Below are 15,460 nucleotides of genomic sequence, written 5' to 3'. Positions count from 1 at the left end.
GCAGAATTGTGTTTTCTCACAGTTCTGGAGGCTCCCTGGCTTCTGGTGGCTTCCGGCACTCCTTGGTGTCCCTCCACTGGCAGCTGCGTCTGTCCAGTCTCTTCCCAGGGCCATCGTCTCTGTCTCTGTGTTTCTGTGTCCTCTCCTCTCCTCTCCTCTCCTCCCCTCCCCTCCCCTCCCCTCCCCTCCCCTCCCAGAGACACCAGTCATGGAGTGATGATCTAATCGCCAAGGACTACAAAGACCCTGTTCCCCAAAAAGGATACGTTCTGAGGTTCCAGGTAGGCATGAATTTTGGGAGACACCATTGAGCCTCTGCAGGAGGGCTGGCGGTCCCACCAGCAGGCTGTGTGTGTGGCTCGGGCGCGGGAGGATGGCCACAGGCTCTCTCTCTGCCGGGATCCATTGGGTTCAATCACAGTCTGAAGGTCTGGGAGTCCAGGGGCCGGCTGCCCATGCTCCAGGCATGGCAACTACTTTGCAAAGAGCCACGGGCCGCTCACCTCCCAAACGTGGCCCCTCCATTTCCCTCCATCCCAACCGCTCTGTTACAATCGAGTTAGCACAGGGGCGCCTGGGGGGCTCAGTCGGTTAAGCGTCTGACTCTTGGTTTCGGCTCAGGTCATATCTTACAGATCGTGTGATGGAGTCCCGTGTGGGGCTCTGTGCTAACGGTGTGGGGACTGCTTGGGATTCTCTCTCCCTCCCTCTGTCTCTCTGCGCCTCCCTGGCTCGCACTGTGTCTGCCGGGTTTGCTAACTGAACCCAGCCTGACCCCGGATGAGGAATGCGTACAGGATTCCAGCTCAGCTGCGGATGGAACCCTCTAAGATCCCCTCATTCACTCGGCTGGCCCAGTGCACGCAGTGCAGCCTGAGGCAGCAGACAGGCCTGTGTCTTACATCCCAGCTCTGTCGCTCACTAGTCGGGTCACCAAACTGTCCCATTCTGCACCATGCTGGTTTTAGCATCCAAAATCCAGTGTCTCAGAAAATTCCCCACTGGGGAACAGTCCAAGACAGAGGGCCACCCCAGTTGTCCTCAACATCTCTGATTCGTAGTTTGCCCTTCCGTGAAATGGGACGAGACTGTCTACCGTGAAGCCGTAGACTCGGACGGCGCATGGCTTGGCTCGCGCGTGCAGGTGGGAACTTGTGCTGCCGAGAGGGGGCAGGGCAGACCCAGGTGGCGGGTGACAGAGTTCAGGCCGTCCCCCCATTCCCGTAGAAACTGAAATATTGGCTTTTCAGGACAGAGGTGGCCTCTTGGTACCTACAGATTTCAGAAAATACAAAACAATGACACGTCATTTTCCTTTCTCGAAAGCGCTTCTGTTTTGTATTCATTGACCAGAGGATGTCGTCAGACTAAACACTCCAGTTAGTCGGTTTTCAGGGAATTGCATTTAATTAAAACACCATGTGCATTTGCTAAAGGACATGAAATGTGATGAGAAAAAGGAGCCCTGCTGCATGTGCCGGGAAACATGGAAAGTTCCGGAATGTGATTACTCCACCCCTACCGGTAACCCTTCTAGAACACTCTGCAGAGTCTAGGGGGCTGCCCGTGAAGCAGGGAGCCGGCAAGGCTGCTGAGTCCCCCGCCTCCACACCTGAACTTCCTTCTCACGTGCAGTTGGCTGGGTCCCGCTACCGCGGTCTGTGGACCCCAGCAGGTTCAGGAGGTCCTGCCCCTTCCTCCTGGCCCGTCTTTCCCTCTGTCCTTGGCTAGTGATGCCTGCAGGGCTCCCTGGGCCCCGACTCCGCCCACCCAGCCTGGGGGACCCGTTCCAGCACTCCTGAAAAATGGAACCAGCTGCTTGTGCTGGTTCCAGGGCCATTTTCACGACCACACCTTTTCCTGTGCTGTTTTATGTGCCTGGGCACTCCCGGCTCGTGCTTGCTGGTCCTAATTCTGCCCACCGTTCAGGGCCGTGCTGATACCACCTCATGGGAGCTTCCAGGGAGTCGGCCTGCTCCCCGTCACCCCTGGGCCCTCTGCACCCGCAGCGCACCGCCCCTGCTCTGTCTTCCGTTGCGGCATCGTGCCCTTTCATGGTCACTCCCCGTGGATTCTGTCCAGCCCCTCCCTGGTGAGGGTGAACTTGCCCTGCTGCCCTTCACCTCTCTGCCCCCTCCAGCCCAGCCTACCTAGTTTTCCAGAAGTATCCGGTGGTGGCTGTGCCAGTACTCAGAGGGTGGCGGTTCCCATGGGGAGGGACAGGGCAGGGGCAGCAACAGAGGATGGGGACGTAGGAAGAGGCTTTGGAGTCTCAGGCAGACCTGTTGCGTGTGGATTTTCACAACTGCTAGAAGCTGGCAGAGGTTTCTAGAGACGCCTCAAGAGACAGAAGGCAACCCAGCAGACGCCACATGAAGTTCTTTCCACGAGTTTTCCACAACGCCAGAGTGGGTAAAGGCAGAGCTAAGTCAGGAATCCAGCCTTCCATCTTTCCGTCTGAATCCCAGCTCCCATCCAGGCAGCGGGGCTCCGGACGGTAAGGGAAAGCGAGCCACGCCATCCATCCTCAGCGAGGTCAGGCAGCTACACGGCAGAACACGCTGTCCCAAGCTCCACTCCCCCCTCTGCCCCCACATTCAGGTGCTGGGCACGATCACCGAGTGGGCTCAGAGGTAAAGAGGTTCGGCGGAGTTCCTCTGCCGGCCAGAGTGTGGCTCCAGCAGGCCCTCTGAAACATGTCGGCATTTCTCAAAGCACAAACTTAGATTCTTACCATCACCTGAACTAACCTACTTTGGAGTCTTGCTAAAACATTACCCCCTGGGACGGCTTCCTAGCTGCTTGACAGGACACAGTCCATTGTCCTTGACCTGCTCTTGGCAAAGACCGGCCACTTCAGACGAGAAAGGGCCTGTTGTTCGATTAAATTCCCCACTGACATGCACGCTGGAAGACCGCTAGGAAGCAAACGATCTGCAGAACTGAATGTTGTTGTTGGACAGGTAGTTACCAAGAAAGCTCCCCGTCATTCCCCACAAATCAGCCTGAGAAATCTCATTTCTTGGGCCTCCCTCCCTTCCATAACGTGTCTGTGCAAATTCCGATTTGCCGATTCCCTCCTGAGCTTTTCCACTTGATTATATTGCAGACTCGTCCATTTTCCACTTCTGGTTACTGTCCCACTTCCCGGCTCATCCACGTGGATGGCAAGCCCTAGCCATCAGTCACTGCGACTCCCCTGACCCAGGACTCTCTCCCCAGGACGATCTTCATAAATGTGTGCACCCTATGAATTCACATCAGCAACAGCAGTACCTACCACTGGCTTAGGACAGAAGTATTTTTCATCTTCTACCCTGCCTCAAGTATTCTGGCTAAAAAATGATGGTGAATGTCAAAAGACTAGAGTGAAGTGAGGGTCTTCCTAGGGAAAGACACGTTGGGAGGTATCTGGAGTAAAACTGCGATTTGCTTTGAAATGCTGATAGGTCAGGGCGCCTGGGTGGCTCAGTCAGTTAAGCGGCCTACTTCGGCTCAGGTCATGATCTCGCAGTCCTTGAGTTCGAGCCCCGCATCGGGCTCTGTGCTGATAGCTCGGAGCCCGGAGCCTGTTTCAGATTCTGTGTCTCCTCTCTGACCCTCCCCCATTCATGCTCTGTCTCTGTCTCAAAAATAAATAGACGTTAAAAAAAATTAAAAAAAATAAAAAATAAAAATAAAAAAAAAATAAAATGCTGATAGGAAACGGCTCTTGGATTTAAACTTTTATATCTATGGACGCCTTTAGTCTCAGAATTGTCAGGAGTAAAACTAAGGTCACCCCAAGGTGGTACATGTCGTATGTAGTTTCCCAGATCCACCACCATGGAGACCTGGGCCCGTAGAGGAGCCAGATGGGAGGGAGCCCAAACAGCTTTCTGTAAAGAGGTTGGTTCTCGTGCATCCGGTCACAGAAAAATCACAAAGGGCTTCATACTGATCCCTGCCCAACCAGGCAGTGGGACACCTGAAATTTCATCACAAGGAAGCACTTGGGTCCTTGAGTAGGCATGGGCAAACTTTTGCCCATGAAGTGCCAGATATTTAAATATTTTAGGCTTTTCAGGCCATATGGTCTCTGTAGCATTTACCCAACTCCACTGAATGAAAACAGCCACAGACAACAGATGGGCAGGACTGTGTTCCGATAAAACTTTATTTACAAAGTAGGCAGTGAGCAGGCTGGTCTGCAGACCCCTAACCTAGAGGAACAGTTCCAGGGAGAGGCCCCTTCCGGATGACCCTGCCTCCTCCCCCAGCCTCCACCATCAGCCCACTTTCCTGCAGGGTTAAGAATACCGTTAACTGCAAAGAGAAAACTGACCTGAGCTACATTTTGAAGGTAGTGACTGAGGAAGGTCTTTTGGTCCGATCTTAATTCTCCACTATCAGTTGAAGCCCGTCTTCAACGGTGACAAGTTTGCGCCTCAGCCTGACGTGGGTCACGTACCGCCACTGAGGAGAACAAGCTATCATGGATGACCACAGAGCCCAGGAGTCCCCGAAACAGGACACTGTCCTCACGAGAGGTGGCGTTTCCGGGCAGTAACCAGCCGGGAGGGGAACTGGTTTCATACCAGCGTCTGTTCTGTGGATTTCTGACCAGGAACGGCGGTGAGGGACGGGAGGCTCATACAGATGCCACTCTGGTGTCGATTTCAGAAGAGCGAAATGTCCTGCTACCACTTGCAAAGCAATGGACGTACCTGCAGCAAGGCTGCGGGGAGGCCTACAGCATGCCACGGGCGGCAGAACATCAGCCACGGAGCAGGAAGAAGGAAAGGGTGAGCGGCAGGCGAGGGCCCTGCAGGGGCCAGCCGGGAGGCAGGGGTCACCAAGGGGCCTTCCTCCCGCCTCCGCCGGCCTGGCGGCCGAGGGAAGGGCCAAGGCTCAGACGGTGCTCCTGTGGGCACGGGAAAGGGAGGCGCCTGCAGCCCCGAAGCCACTGTCGCTCTCGTCCCAATTCCGGCTGCGGGTTTCATCCTGGGAAGCCTCCCTCGTAAGGCCCCGGTAACACGATGCTCCTGAAGATCCTTCGTGAAAAGATAAGCAGAAGTGCAGGCTGCCTATGAAGGTGATTCCTCCTCATCAGCTCTTGACCCTGAACGCGCAGCAGAGGTGAGTGTAGCTAAGGGCCAGCTTCCAGCACACAGGGTCACCAGGGAAAGGGGAGCCCAGGTTCTGTCTGGAATGGGACTTTCAGGTGGATCTTGACAGACCTGGTCTCCGTCTTGTGAGGAGTAACGACTGCCATTCTACCCAGCTGGACTGTGACAGACCTCAGGCCCTCGGCTGTCCCTGATTAACGGGTTCTCCCCGCGCTGCTGTGCCTGGCCGTCCTCTCCTCCATCCCCACAGGCCGGCAGCGCCCCATTACTTAGTCACTGGCCTCGGATCCAAAGCATATTTAATTTTCAAAATGCCCCACTCTGGAGTACGATTTCTTATTTTTCCTCTTGGCTTAGTAAGGCCAGCATTCTTTTTCCCTTTAGCTAGCTGATGGCCGAATAAACACAATATATGGGGGCAATCATTTAACTAATAATATACAGAGAGTGGTGTTTGCCCATGGCCTTTAGGTATTCAGATGTAACCTGCCTACAGGACAAATGGATGGATCCTGTATTTCCTCTAGAACCTTCAGCCAAACTGCCAGTCTCGGAACAAGCATTCCTTTTGACAGGCCCGTCCTCTCCATGGATTCCAATTCCTTGTCAGAGGGGCTCAGATTGACCTCTAAGGGCAGAGGCCATGATTCTATCTAAAAACCATATGCGGACATCCAGGAGGGATGACAGGAATGCCACCCCCTCTCCTCACCTCACCGAGAGCTGCACGCCGAGCCCCGCTCCCTCCGGAAATCAGAGCAGATCTGCCCAGGGGGCAAGGGCTTGGTCCAACACTGCACCACACTCCCAGATTTCCTACTCCAGTTTCTCTGGACTCGGCCCGCAGCCTGGACTCTGCAGGGTAAGCACCTGGACTGACGCCCGAGAACCCAGCACAGCCCCTGGCCTCGTGCACACTGCAGCTCGGGGAACACAAACGCCTGGCTGCAATCTCTTTTTTATTTATCATTCCTGTAAGTCACAGACAGCAATAATTTACAATTGTCACATCTCACATATGTCAGTTATTGGACAAACACAAAGACAGAAAATTCAAGCACAGATACTTCAAAAAGGAGGTTCGTGGCATGCATCAGAGAAGGAGTTAAAATTCAAAATACCCAAGATTCCACATCCTAGAATAAAACATAAAGCTTAAAATTTCCCTGTGAGCCTATTAGCCTAAAATTACAAAATTTAGCAACTGCCTAAAGCAGAGAATCAACCGTTCTATGTTCTCAAGGTAAGAAACAAGGAATGCTTTGGTAAAGTCATCTTTACTGTTTAAATATTTCCGCTCTGTCCCTTGAATGACTGTGTATAAACACAGGCACAGCACATATTTGAGAATTAAGTCTCACAAACTTCTCTCACTATTAGATTTTCCAAACATCTTTACATTTAGTCAATGAGAAAAGCAATTCAGTCACTTGAATTTTAAGTTAAAAAAAATTAAAAGTATTTCCAGGGACTCTTAAGGCTGTCTCCAAAAGTATAAAATGTTATATACCCTTTCAAAATCTGAAGCGTTCGCATCTTTTTCTGAGATCAACACGGGACGTGGAAGTGGCCCCTAACAACACACATGCTCATTTGCTGCTGTGCACGTGAGCAGCTCCCGGGGACCCTGGCAGGGACGGGGTCCTCTGCAGTCTGGATCGTGACCGTGAGCACGGCCAGACCAACCTCCTGCCCCGCCCTGCTTACGAGGTCAGGTTCCCCAGCACAGATGGACTTGTCACTCTTCAGTCCGTTCTAGCTTGGGGGATTCCAGCTCCTTCAGTAAATCGCTGCCAGCTGCTCCAGCTTTTGAAGCAAAAAGAACCGCTCCCTGTTTGAAACCGAGGTTCTTCAAACTTCGGGCATAATCTGCATATATAGCAGAGATGAGTTTCTGTAAACCACAGTTAAGGAAAAGAAGGGCAGAAAAGGCTGTGATTATATTCCACCAAGCTCCCATGGGCAGGAAAAGAAAGACCAGCTCCGTGGGGGGCTGCTTAGAAGGGACGAGGGTGCCCTCAGGAGGGCGCAGGTGCAGACACCTGCCTGGGGGAGGCGAGGTCTGAGTACAAAGCTATTCCTTCTAAGGAAGATCCAACTAAATCCTCCTAGACTCCCTCAAAGCCTAACGCAGCCGAAGACTAGAAAAAGAAAGGGAAGATGTAAGTGTACACCCTGTGGCATCTGAAAGGCCCAGAGGTGGGTGGTTTGGGGGCAGATCCAGGTTAGGAGAGAGGTTCTGATGATAAAGCCCGCCCTGAGGCAGGAGCTCTGGCTACCTGGGGCGGGGGATGGGCGGGAGGAGGGGGGCCGTTCAGACAGCCCTGTTTCATTGCACTCTGACATTCCAAATGGCCCCTTCCAACTAGAGCCAAGTTCACCAGTGCCTGGAGATAGGATAGTGAATAAGTTCAAGTTGAGTTTCATTGTCTGTAAAAAAAAAACCATAACATATATATACACAGAAGACCAAGTATCTGGCAGAAAGGAGGCCACAATGTAGTAACTCAAGAGGAGGTGTGATGAGAGCAAGCAGGGCTCAGCCAACACGAGCTCAAGCCCAATCTTTTCAAAGAAAAACAAGTGACCCATGTGAGGTCAGAAGTCAAAGTTCCTGCTAATACGTGGGCCACCGTGACTTGCCTGCATGACGTACATCTCTGAAGTGCCATCATGGTATCATGGTTTCCCGTTAGACTGTCGCTTTGGGTAACAGTATCTTTTTTACCTATTCCAGAATATATATTCCCAGGTAAATATACACGTTTTATTCCACGGTGCACTCTTTTCAACAGCACTACTTTAAAGTAGCACCACGGCTCCTGGACTTGTCCTCAAGTATTTCCTTTAAGTCCAAACAAGCCTTCACAGAATGCGGAGTCCCGTCCCTTTCCAGTCCTTCCTGCCTCCCCGTCCATCTGACAGCTGATGCCAGCGACGCAGCCACCTTCTTCCTGACCCTTCCCTCCCATCCTCCCTCCTTCCTGACTTCGGTGGATCTGAGTACGGACCTTCGAGAAGCCCACTCAGCCACTTGCCTCCCCTCGGCATAATCCACCCAGTGAAGGATATCCGTGTCCTCGGTGACTTGGATCACACCATACTTGAGACAGGCTTCCACAAACAGGGCAGCTCTATCGAAGTATCTCATGCTGCTCAAGAGACCAAAGTGAGTTCAAGCTTTGGGATTTACGGCAGTTGGGGGCAGACCCACCCAAGGGTGTATTTGCGTACAAAGACTTGTTGTGCCCGTTCTCCCTGGAAACCTAAGTGCCAGTAGGTTATACTAGCACCTTCCAATCTCTGGCTCATAGAGAAAAGCAGGGGACAATACTCGTGTCCCCACCCCCAGGCTCTTTTTAATTAACATTTACAAAAACTGTGAAATAGTTGAAATACACACGAATCTACAGAGATAAGACAAGCATCCACATATCCACTGACCAGATTTAACAAGGAATTTTTGGCCATCTTTGCCTCAGCCTCCCTTAATTTTAAATGTCCTGGAAGGGATACATATTATTTTCGGATATTATTTTGGGACATCTCCCACCCACAACGCTGACACCCTTCCTGCTGCTCTCTGGCCTTCATTTTAGTTACACTATTCAAAGCTGAATTCTCTGAAGACTTCTTTTATATTGTTTTACTTTTTTTTTTTTCGGTTTATTTATTTATTTTGAGAGAGAAAGCGCATGCATGAGTGGGTGGTGGCAGAGAGAAAGGAGAGACTGAATCCCAAGCAGGCTCCGCTCGGTCAGCACAAAGCCTGACTTGGGACTCGAACCCACGAATCGTGAGATCATGACCTGAGCTGAAATCAGGAGTTGGACGCTTAACGGACTGAGCCACCCAGGCGCCCCTTTTATATTGTTTTTAAATACACGGTACCTGTTAGGTCTGGCTACTATACTGGCGGGAGCCCAGAGCTCCCAGGCCCAGTGAAGACGGGTAAGCATGGACTGTTCCATTCCTGCAGGGGTTCATAAACCTAACCCGTAAGCTTCTCCTTTCACCCCACACGGCGAGTGCTCCACCCACACCACAGAGCCTCAAAAGAGCACGAAGCAATCAGTCACCCCGACTCGCCACGAAGCACTCTGGGTGTACCTGTGAAGGGTCTCGGCCACGCTGGAGAAGCAGCCCAGGGAGAGGAGGACCAGGAGGGCCTTTGACTTCTGGTTGACTTGTGGAGAGCAAAGGTGGTCCACCCACCTTTTTAAAACATCGGCACACTCTTCGGAATTTAAACGGACCTGAGAAAGAGGCCCACGTGAAAAACAAAGACATCCTGCGCTACGTAGAGAAAACTGTCACGTGATCAAAAGGGGATCTGTTCCTAGGAAGCAAACGCGAGGCCCGGCTCTGCCAGCACGCTGCCCTGACGCTGCCGCTCGCCATCGACAGCGGTGGGAAGCCCAGCCTGAGGAGCGGAGGGCCCGGCAAGGCCCCGGGGCTGGGGGCTGGGCTCGCACCCCGGCGGGGAAAGGGGCCAGCTGCTTTCGCTTAACTGCTACCACAGCGATCCATTTTTCATTAAGAAGCCACGGAATTCATCCTCCTAAATAGGAGCACGGGAGTTGCAAGAAAACATTCGCACAGCAGCTCTGCAGCCAAAAACCACTTCTAAATGACAAGGCCGAACTTTCTATCCCAAACGCTCAACGCACCTCCTGGGGTGACCTACTTTTGCAAGCCAGGCGGCCCGGTTCCACTCGCCGTAAGTCTGCAGGTAGCGGCAGGCGTCCGCGGCCTTGTCGATCAGGCAGAGCAGCTGCACGCCCTCTGGGAGACAGAACGGCAACCGCCCCGGTGAGCCGGCGGCCCGTCCCCGACAAGCCGCCACTGGACCTCATCTGGTCTCACGCATTTTATACCCACTGCAGACGTTCTTCACTCACATTTCAACGCAAAATGCTAACGGAGAGTTTTACAACGTTACCATGCGAGGATGGGGGGGCGGCCAGTGCCAACACAGTGCAGGAAGCAAACGCGGAGAGCGCGGGGCTCCCGCCCTCACCTCCCCTGTGGCAGCTGGCCCGCTGTCCCGGGAAGCGTTAGCGGTGCCCCTTTCCCACCTAAGACGTGTTCCGGTTCAGATGATTACGAGACACAGTCATCGTATAAAGAGCTAGCGATCACTGCCTATTTTTCTCCAGCATATATCAAAAAGCAAGAACTGCCTTCAGAATCCAATGCTCTGCTGGAAACAGGCTGGATTTTCGGGAACTGACCACCACACCCCCACGGTGTGCCTTACCTGCCAACTTGCCGTTGGCAATCATGTTGGTCGCCACCAGCTTAATGGTGCTCTGGGAGGGGCCTGACGAGGTGACAGTTGTGACCAAGCAGGCTTTCAGTGAGTCACAGTAATAGTGCTGGTTGTCCGCACTTGTCTCCAATAGCAACTGCACAGCTCTGTCTGTCTAATGAGAGAAACCGTTCTTGTAACTATGAGACTGTTTTCTTCCAACAGCATCTTCCCGAATTTATAATCTGGAACACTAAAGTTTACAGCTTAAAGAAGACTTTTATTTTCAAAACTGGCTGGTCAATGCTGTGTTTATGCACAAAAACAACAAAGTCTCCCACTGCTTCTTTGAAATAAAGGCAAAACCACAGTCTGGCTTATGCAAATGCTCAAGAAACTGCTTACTTTAGCTTTGCATCTGTCAATTCTGAGACACAAAACCAGACCACACCCAAACAGTTAGGTCTCATCGGACATTTATAGAAGTCAACATTCCGAGCTGGTCAACTACAGATTTTTGCTTTCTCACAGGTTTTGTTGGTCTTATTTTGAAAGACAGCCTAAATTTACATGTATACTTTCAGAGAAATACTCTGATCTATCTACCCATTTGTGTGTGTGCGTGTGACCTAACGTAGTACTCTGAAATACTAATCAAAGAGCAGCTCCTTGCAACACGAAAGAGTTATAAAAGTTGACGTACCTGACCCAAGAGAAGTAGCTGGTCTGTACATTTCCTTGTATGATCGTAAGTTGACCGCTTTACTTCCTGGAGATTAACCCTTTCCAGCTGAAATTTCTAGAGTAGAAAAAAAAAAAGAAAGAAAATTGAGCCTGGATTATAAGACTTGAATTAAAGTTTACCATACTTAAAAAAATCATTTTATAAACCCTATTTTGACTTCCGACGTTATTAGATAGTCAACTTCATAGAAATCCAACCATTTAATAAGAATTTGATTAGGAAAATTGTTGACACGAATTCTCATTTGTGTGCAAGTTTGCCCATTTACAGAAACCGGGCATCAGGTGCAGCTGGGTGAAAGCCCTCTGAAGTACTGAGTACTGAAGTACTGAGTACCGAAGTACTTACTCTACTGCAGTGAAAACATTATGACACCACCTTTTTATACACAACACGGCAAATTCAAGTCAAGTGAAAGAAATATTTGTTATTTATAGAAAATAAAATGAGAGGAATTAAAAAGAGTCTTCTAAGTGAACAATTTTAAGAAAACAAAGGCTTAATAATAAAATTCTAACGTGTATTTAAAGACTCGGTAAGCATCTATGAGCTTTTCCAGGCCGGAGTCAGGCCTTTTTTAGGCAGGGGTGCCAACGGACACATTTCCGTTACACGATTTCAACTTAGCTGGCACCTTTCTCGAGTTCCAGACACTTGCAAAGACATAAGTGGTCAAGATGAGAGCGTCACAGAGCTTCACATACGAAATGGAATACCTGGAAATAGGCATTTTCACAGAGGATGTCATAACATATATCCAGCGGGTTGTTCACTTTGTCCCGACGGGCGGCCTCTCCAACGGCTGGGCTGCGCGGGGACGAGCTGTGCAGGTAGTGTGCAGCGACGGTCCAGAAGCGCAGCTCCGACTCATCGCCGTACAGCCTGAGGAGGGGGACACCGAAGCCGCGCTGAGCCCACACGGCAGACATGGGTGCGGCCAGGGGCTCCCCCAGTAGCCTCAGGAGCCGGGAGCCTGGCGCCGTCACGTGAAAAACCATCCGGGACACCGGCCTGGGCCGGGCAGGGAGAAAGAGGAAGCAGCGCCGCGTCCAGCCCCGTCACTGGGCCTCCCACAACGCAGGTGCCTGAGCACACGGCCCTCCGTGCCCCAACCTCCCGCCGTGCCGCGGGAAGATCGGCGCCATGGTTCCGAAGCCTGGGCAATGGTTCACCCGCTTTGCCATTAGCACACGTTTTAATCTGGACCGGAGCTTCACATTACAGAAATTCCTCTGGGAAAACTGGCTAAAGAAGGTATGGAAATAGTTGCAATTTATTCTCTGGGGAGTGGACAGAAGGGTATTTTTGTGCAAGTGACAACTCTGTTGTACAGTGAGGAAGTTACAGGTTACTGCTTCTAAATACAATTTTTCAGCGTATTTGAGGACATACCCTTTGTGCCTGATACTTTAAAACATGTATTTTTTAAAAATTTTTTAATGTTTTTTATTTATTTTCGAGAAAGAGAGACAGAGCGCGAGCAGGGGAGGGGCAGAGAGAGAGGGAGACACAGAATCGGAAGCAGGCTCCAGGCTCCGAGCTGTCAGCACAGAGCCGGACACGGGGCTTGAACTCGTGAACCACGAGATCATGACCCGAGCCAAAGCCGGACGCTTAACCGAGTGAGCCACCCAGGTGCCCCTAAAACATGTATTTTAAAAAGCTGTCCATAGGAGGCAATCTTTTCAGTAGAGAAGGCCTAGATCTCACGTTAAAAATGTAATTGTTTCTCCTATTTGTATTACTTGTTTCAAAGTTAATTGTAAATCAAATCTAAAGGATGAACTGATACGCCGTTTTAAAGTCTGAAAAGGTTTGGTCTTAAATAAAAACCCTTCATAAGACAAATGAGTTGATCTGAAATACTCTTGTCTCTTACACAGAGGGTTTCAGTGTTACCTTGAAACGAGCAGGCATCTCTGCAATAGAGTGAATTCCGGATCGAGCAAGAGTTTCTTTATGTCACTGCAAACAAAAATCCAGACAAAAGCAAGGCAAAATTTTTGAATCAAACAACAAAGGAGATAAATCACTATACTCTTGAAAGGGGAAATACACTCAGTATTGTTAATCTACTTAAAGTTTTGTTATTCCTTAAATTTTTTGTTCTTTTTGAACTAGGTAGTATGCCTAGAAGGAAGCTGCTTTGCCATGACACTGAAGTTACAAATGCTTTAGAAGGCACAGAGTGTGTCTAGGCTTAGAGAACTAGAACCTGTCAACCACCACAAGGGCGTGATCTCTGACTCTGGCTTACACCCTGGCAACAGGTCAACTCATGGTTTTGAAAACAAGAACAGATGTCTAACAATAGGAACAAGGTCACTGTTGATAAAATGATTTGCTAATCATCAGAAACAATATACACTTTAGGAAAGATACATTCAGAAACTGTTCCCAAAAAATACATAAGGAAAAAAAGCCAGGTTTTTGTAAGTTGGTTTTTCTAAAATAGCCATATATAGAATATTCATAAATCAGGGGAGGAAAAGAGGTTCTTTAAATCTTTTCTTGTCCACTGAAACACAAATGTTAACTTTTGGATGCAGAAAACAGTAATTACTTTGAATCTGGCGTCAATAAAACATGGTAAATTTATTACATGTGATAGATTCTAAGATTGCAAAAATGCATCATGTTTTACCAAGAACTCCTGGTGGACCCATACTTTTCCACTTCCTTTGCAATGTTATTCCCGATGCCAATTAGAGGGTACTTCTAAATGCCCTCCCTCCAGGGAGCACATTAGTTTCTCAGAGTTGTACACGCGCAGCACTGGACACAGAGAACTTATTTTAGAAAAGGCAGCTGTCACACAAGAACCACCCTGTGCGTGGCCTCTAGCACGAGGCTTCGCAGGGCACTGCAGGTGGAGGTGGGCGGAGCCACAGAGGTGCTCAAGCCACAGCCTCCACCCTGCCCTGCCCTGAGACCACAGCAACCTGATGCTTATGGACTTGGCGAAGGTAGATGTTGTCCTTGTAACTATTGACTAACTATGTTTCTGCAAAACAAAGATCCTCAAGGGAGATAAACCTCTGTGAACAGAACGGTCTCGCCTTGGGGCTACTAATATTTTCTAAACACAACTTACTTTAACTTCAAAAAGCCTAAATTATAATATTTTCCTTCTCCTAGTCTTATCTTTTCATAAAACGTAGCCGGAGTGCTTACTTTGACAATGAATTCAGCTGTTCTTGAAGGAGATTCTTTATTTCTTCATTTTCTGGATAATCACTGTACAGAAAAGATTGAGTCAGCTCATGCTCTTACACATGTAATACAACCATGTATTTCTTCACCAGAAAAAAAGTTGTGCCAATAAATACCCTTTGCAATAGCTGGTTTAAAAAGCTGGTTAGAGACCAAACAGCAACTACTCAAGAACCTATCAACCACCTTTCGTGACTGCTTTTAGTTTTAGTTAAAACAAAACAAACAAAAATGAGTAAAGAAAGTCTCATTGGCTTTCAAGAAACCAGAAAATTTATCAGTTGGCTCTAAAAACAATCATTTTAGATTCATGTTAATAAGGAACCTAGCAATGACTAAAGGAATTTGTTCTTTCTGCTCTGCAAAATGGACATTCATTTCTCCAAGGAGATACTTCTTGGAGAATAGATACCCATCACACTATTTTTTTTTTTTTTTTTTTTTATTCCCCTAACCCCGGCCTACCTGTGTACTCGACATGGCAAAAGTCCAATAACACTCGCAGATTTAACTAATAACCATACTACTAGTCACCGTATGTTTTTGCAGTGAGGCAGGCGGGGACATTCATAAAACATACAATACCTCTGCAGTAAGCCCATTCTTGCTGCTTTTAAAATGGATTTGAAGCCTGGCTTCAAATTCCTCTTGGCCTAATTGGCCATCTTCACACTCATCATACATACCACATTCCACATTTGGACCACAACCAGAGAGCTGCTCGTGTACCCAGCCCCCCACACGCCCCCGGAGGGTGGGGACGAGAGGCACATCAGGGATTGTTCCAATGTGTCTGCCTCAGCTTGTCTTTACAGGCTCCCGCTGTACTGATTTTCAGGGTGCCCTTCAACCCCAAGGAAATTAAGAAAGGAAAACAGCAAGTGGTAAAAACTTACACATGAGAAATGTCCAGAGAATATTGTCCGTTCCACGGCTGGTGTAATAAGAAAGCTTTCAAGGCAAGAGAGGCCCTTGGAATAAGGAGATAGGGGCACCACACAGGCTCTAGACAAAAAAATAATAATAATAAAAATTAAAAATAAATAATAATTAATAAATAAAATAAAATTTCTTTCAATAAAATTTTGTAGTCCTGCTACGAAGCTTCAGCTACAGCAGTTTACAGAGAAGTCAACAGAGAAC

General features: G+C 49.2%; 1 protein-coding gene across 2 annotated transcripts in view; it reads right to left on the bottom strand.

The window, feature by feature from the left end:
* Positions 1-6,054: 6,054 nt before the first annotated feature.
* Positions 6,055-15,460, bottom strand: part of WDR11 (WD repeat domain 11) — a 68,586-nt gene continuing 59,180 nt past the window's right edge. The window contains exons 20-29 of one of the 2 annotated variants that reach the window (XM_058697957.1): positions 15,214-15,322; positions 14,279-14,341; positions 13,004-13,069; positions 11,821-11,986; positions 11,063-11,158; positions 10,369-10,534; positions 9,796-9,893; positions 9,219-9,364; positions 8,181-8,260; positions 6,055-7,004 (exon numbers count right to left, since the gene is read on the bottom strand). In XM_058697957.1, coding sequence (XP_058553940.1) covers positions 6,847-7,004; positions 8,181-8,260; positions 9,219-9,364; positions 9,796-9,893; positions 10,369-10,534; positions 11,063-11,158; positions 11,821-11,986; positions 13,004-13,069; positions 14,279-14,341; positions 15,214-15,322 — 1,148 coding nt within the window. In that variant the 3' untranslated portion in view covers positions 6,055-6,846. Of the gene's footprint in view, positions 7,005-8,180; positions 8,261-9,218; positions 9,365-9,795; positions 9,894-10,368; positions 10,535-11,062; positions 11,159-11,820; positions 11,987-13,003; positions 13,070-14,278; positions 14,342-15,213; positions 15,323-15,460 lie in introns of those variants that run through there. The other variant, XR_009252693.1, reaches the window with a different exon arrangement.

Source organism: Neofelis nebulosa, chromosome 13, assembly GCF_028018385.1.
Source record: "Neofelis nebulosa isolate mNeoNeb1 chromosome 13, mNeoNeb1.pri, whole genome shotgun sequence".
In the NCBI taxonomy this organism is placed as follows: Eukaryota; Metazoa; Chordata; class Mammalia; order Carnivora; family Felidae; genus Neofelis; species Neofelis nebulosa.
Note: the sequence above shows the minus strand (reverse complement) of the source record. Positions and strands in the feature narration are given on the sequence as shown.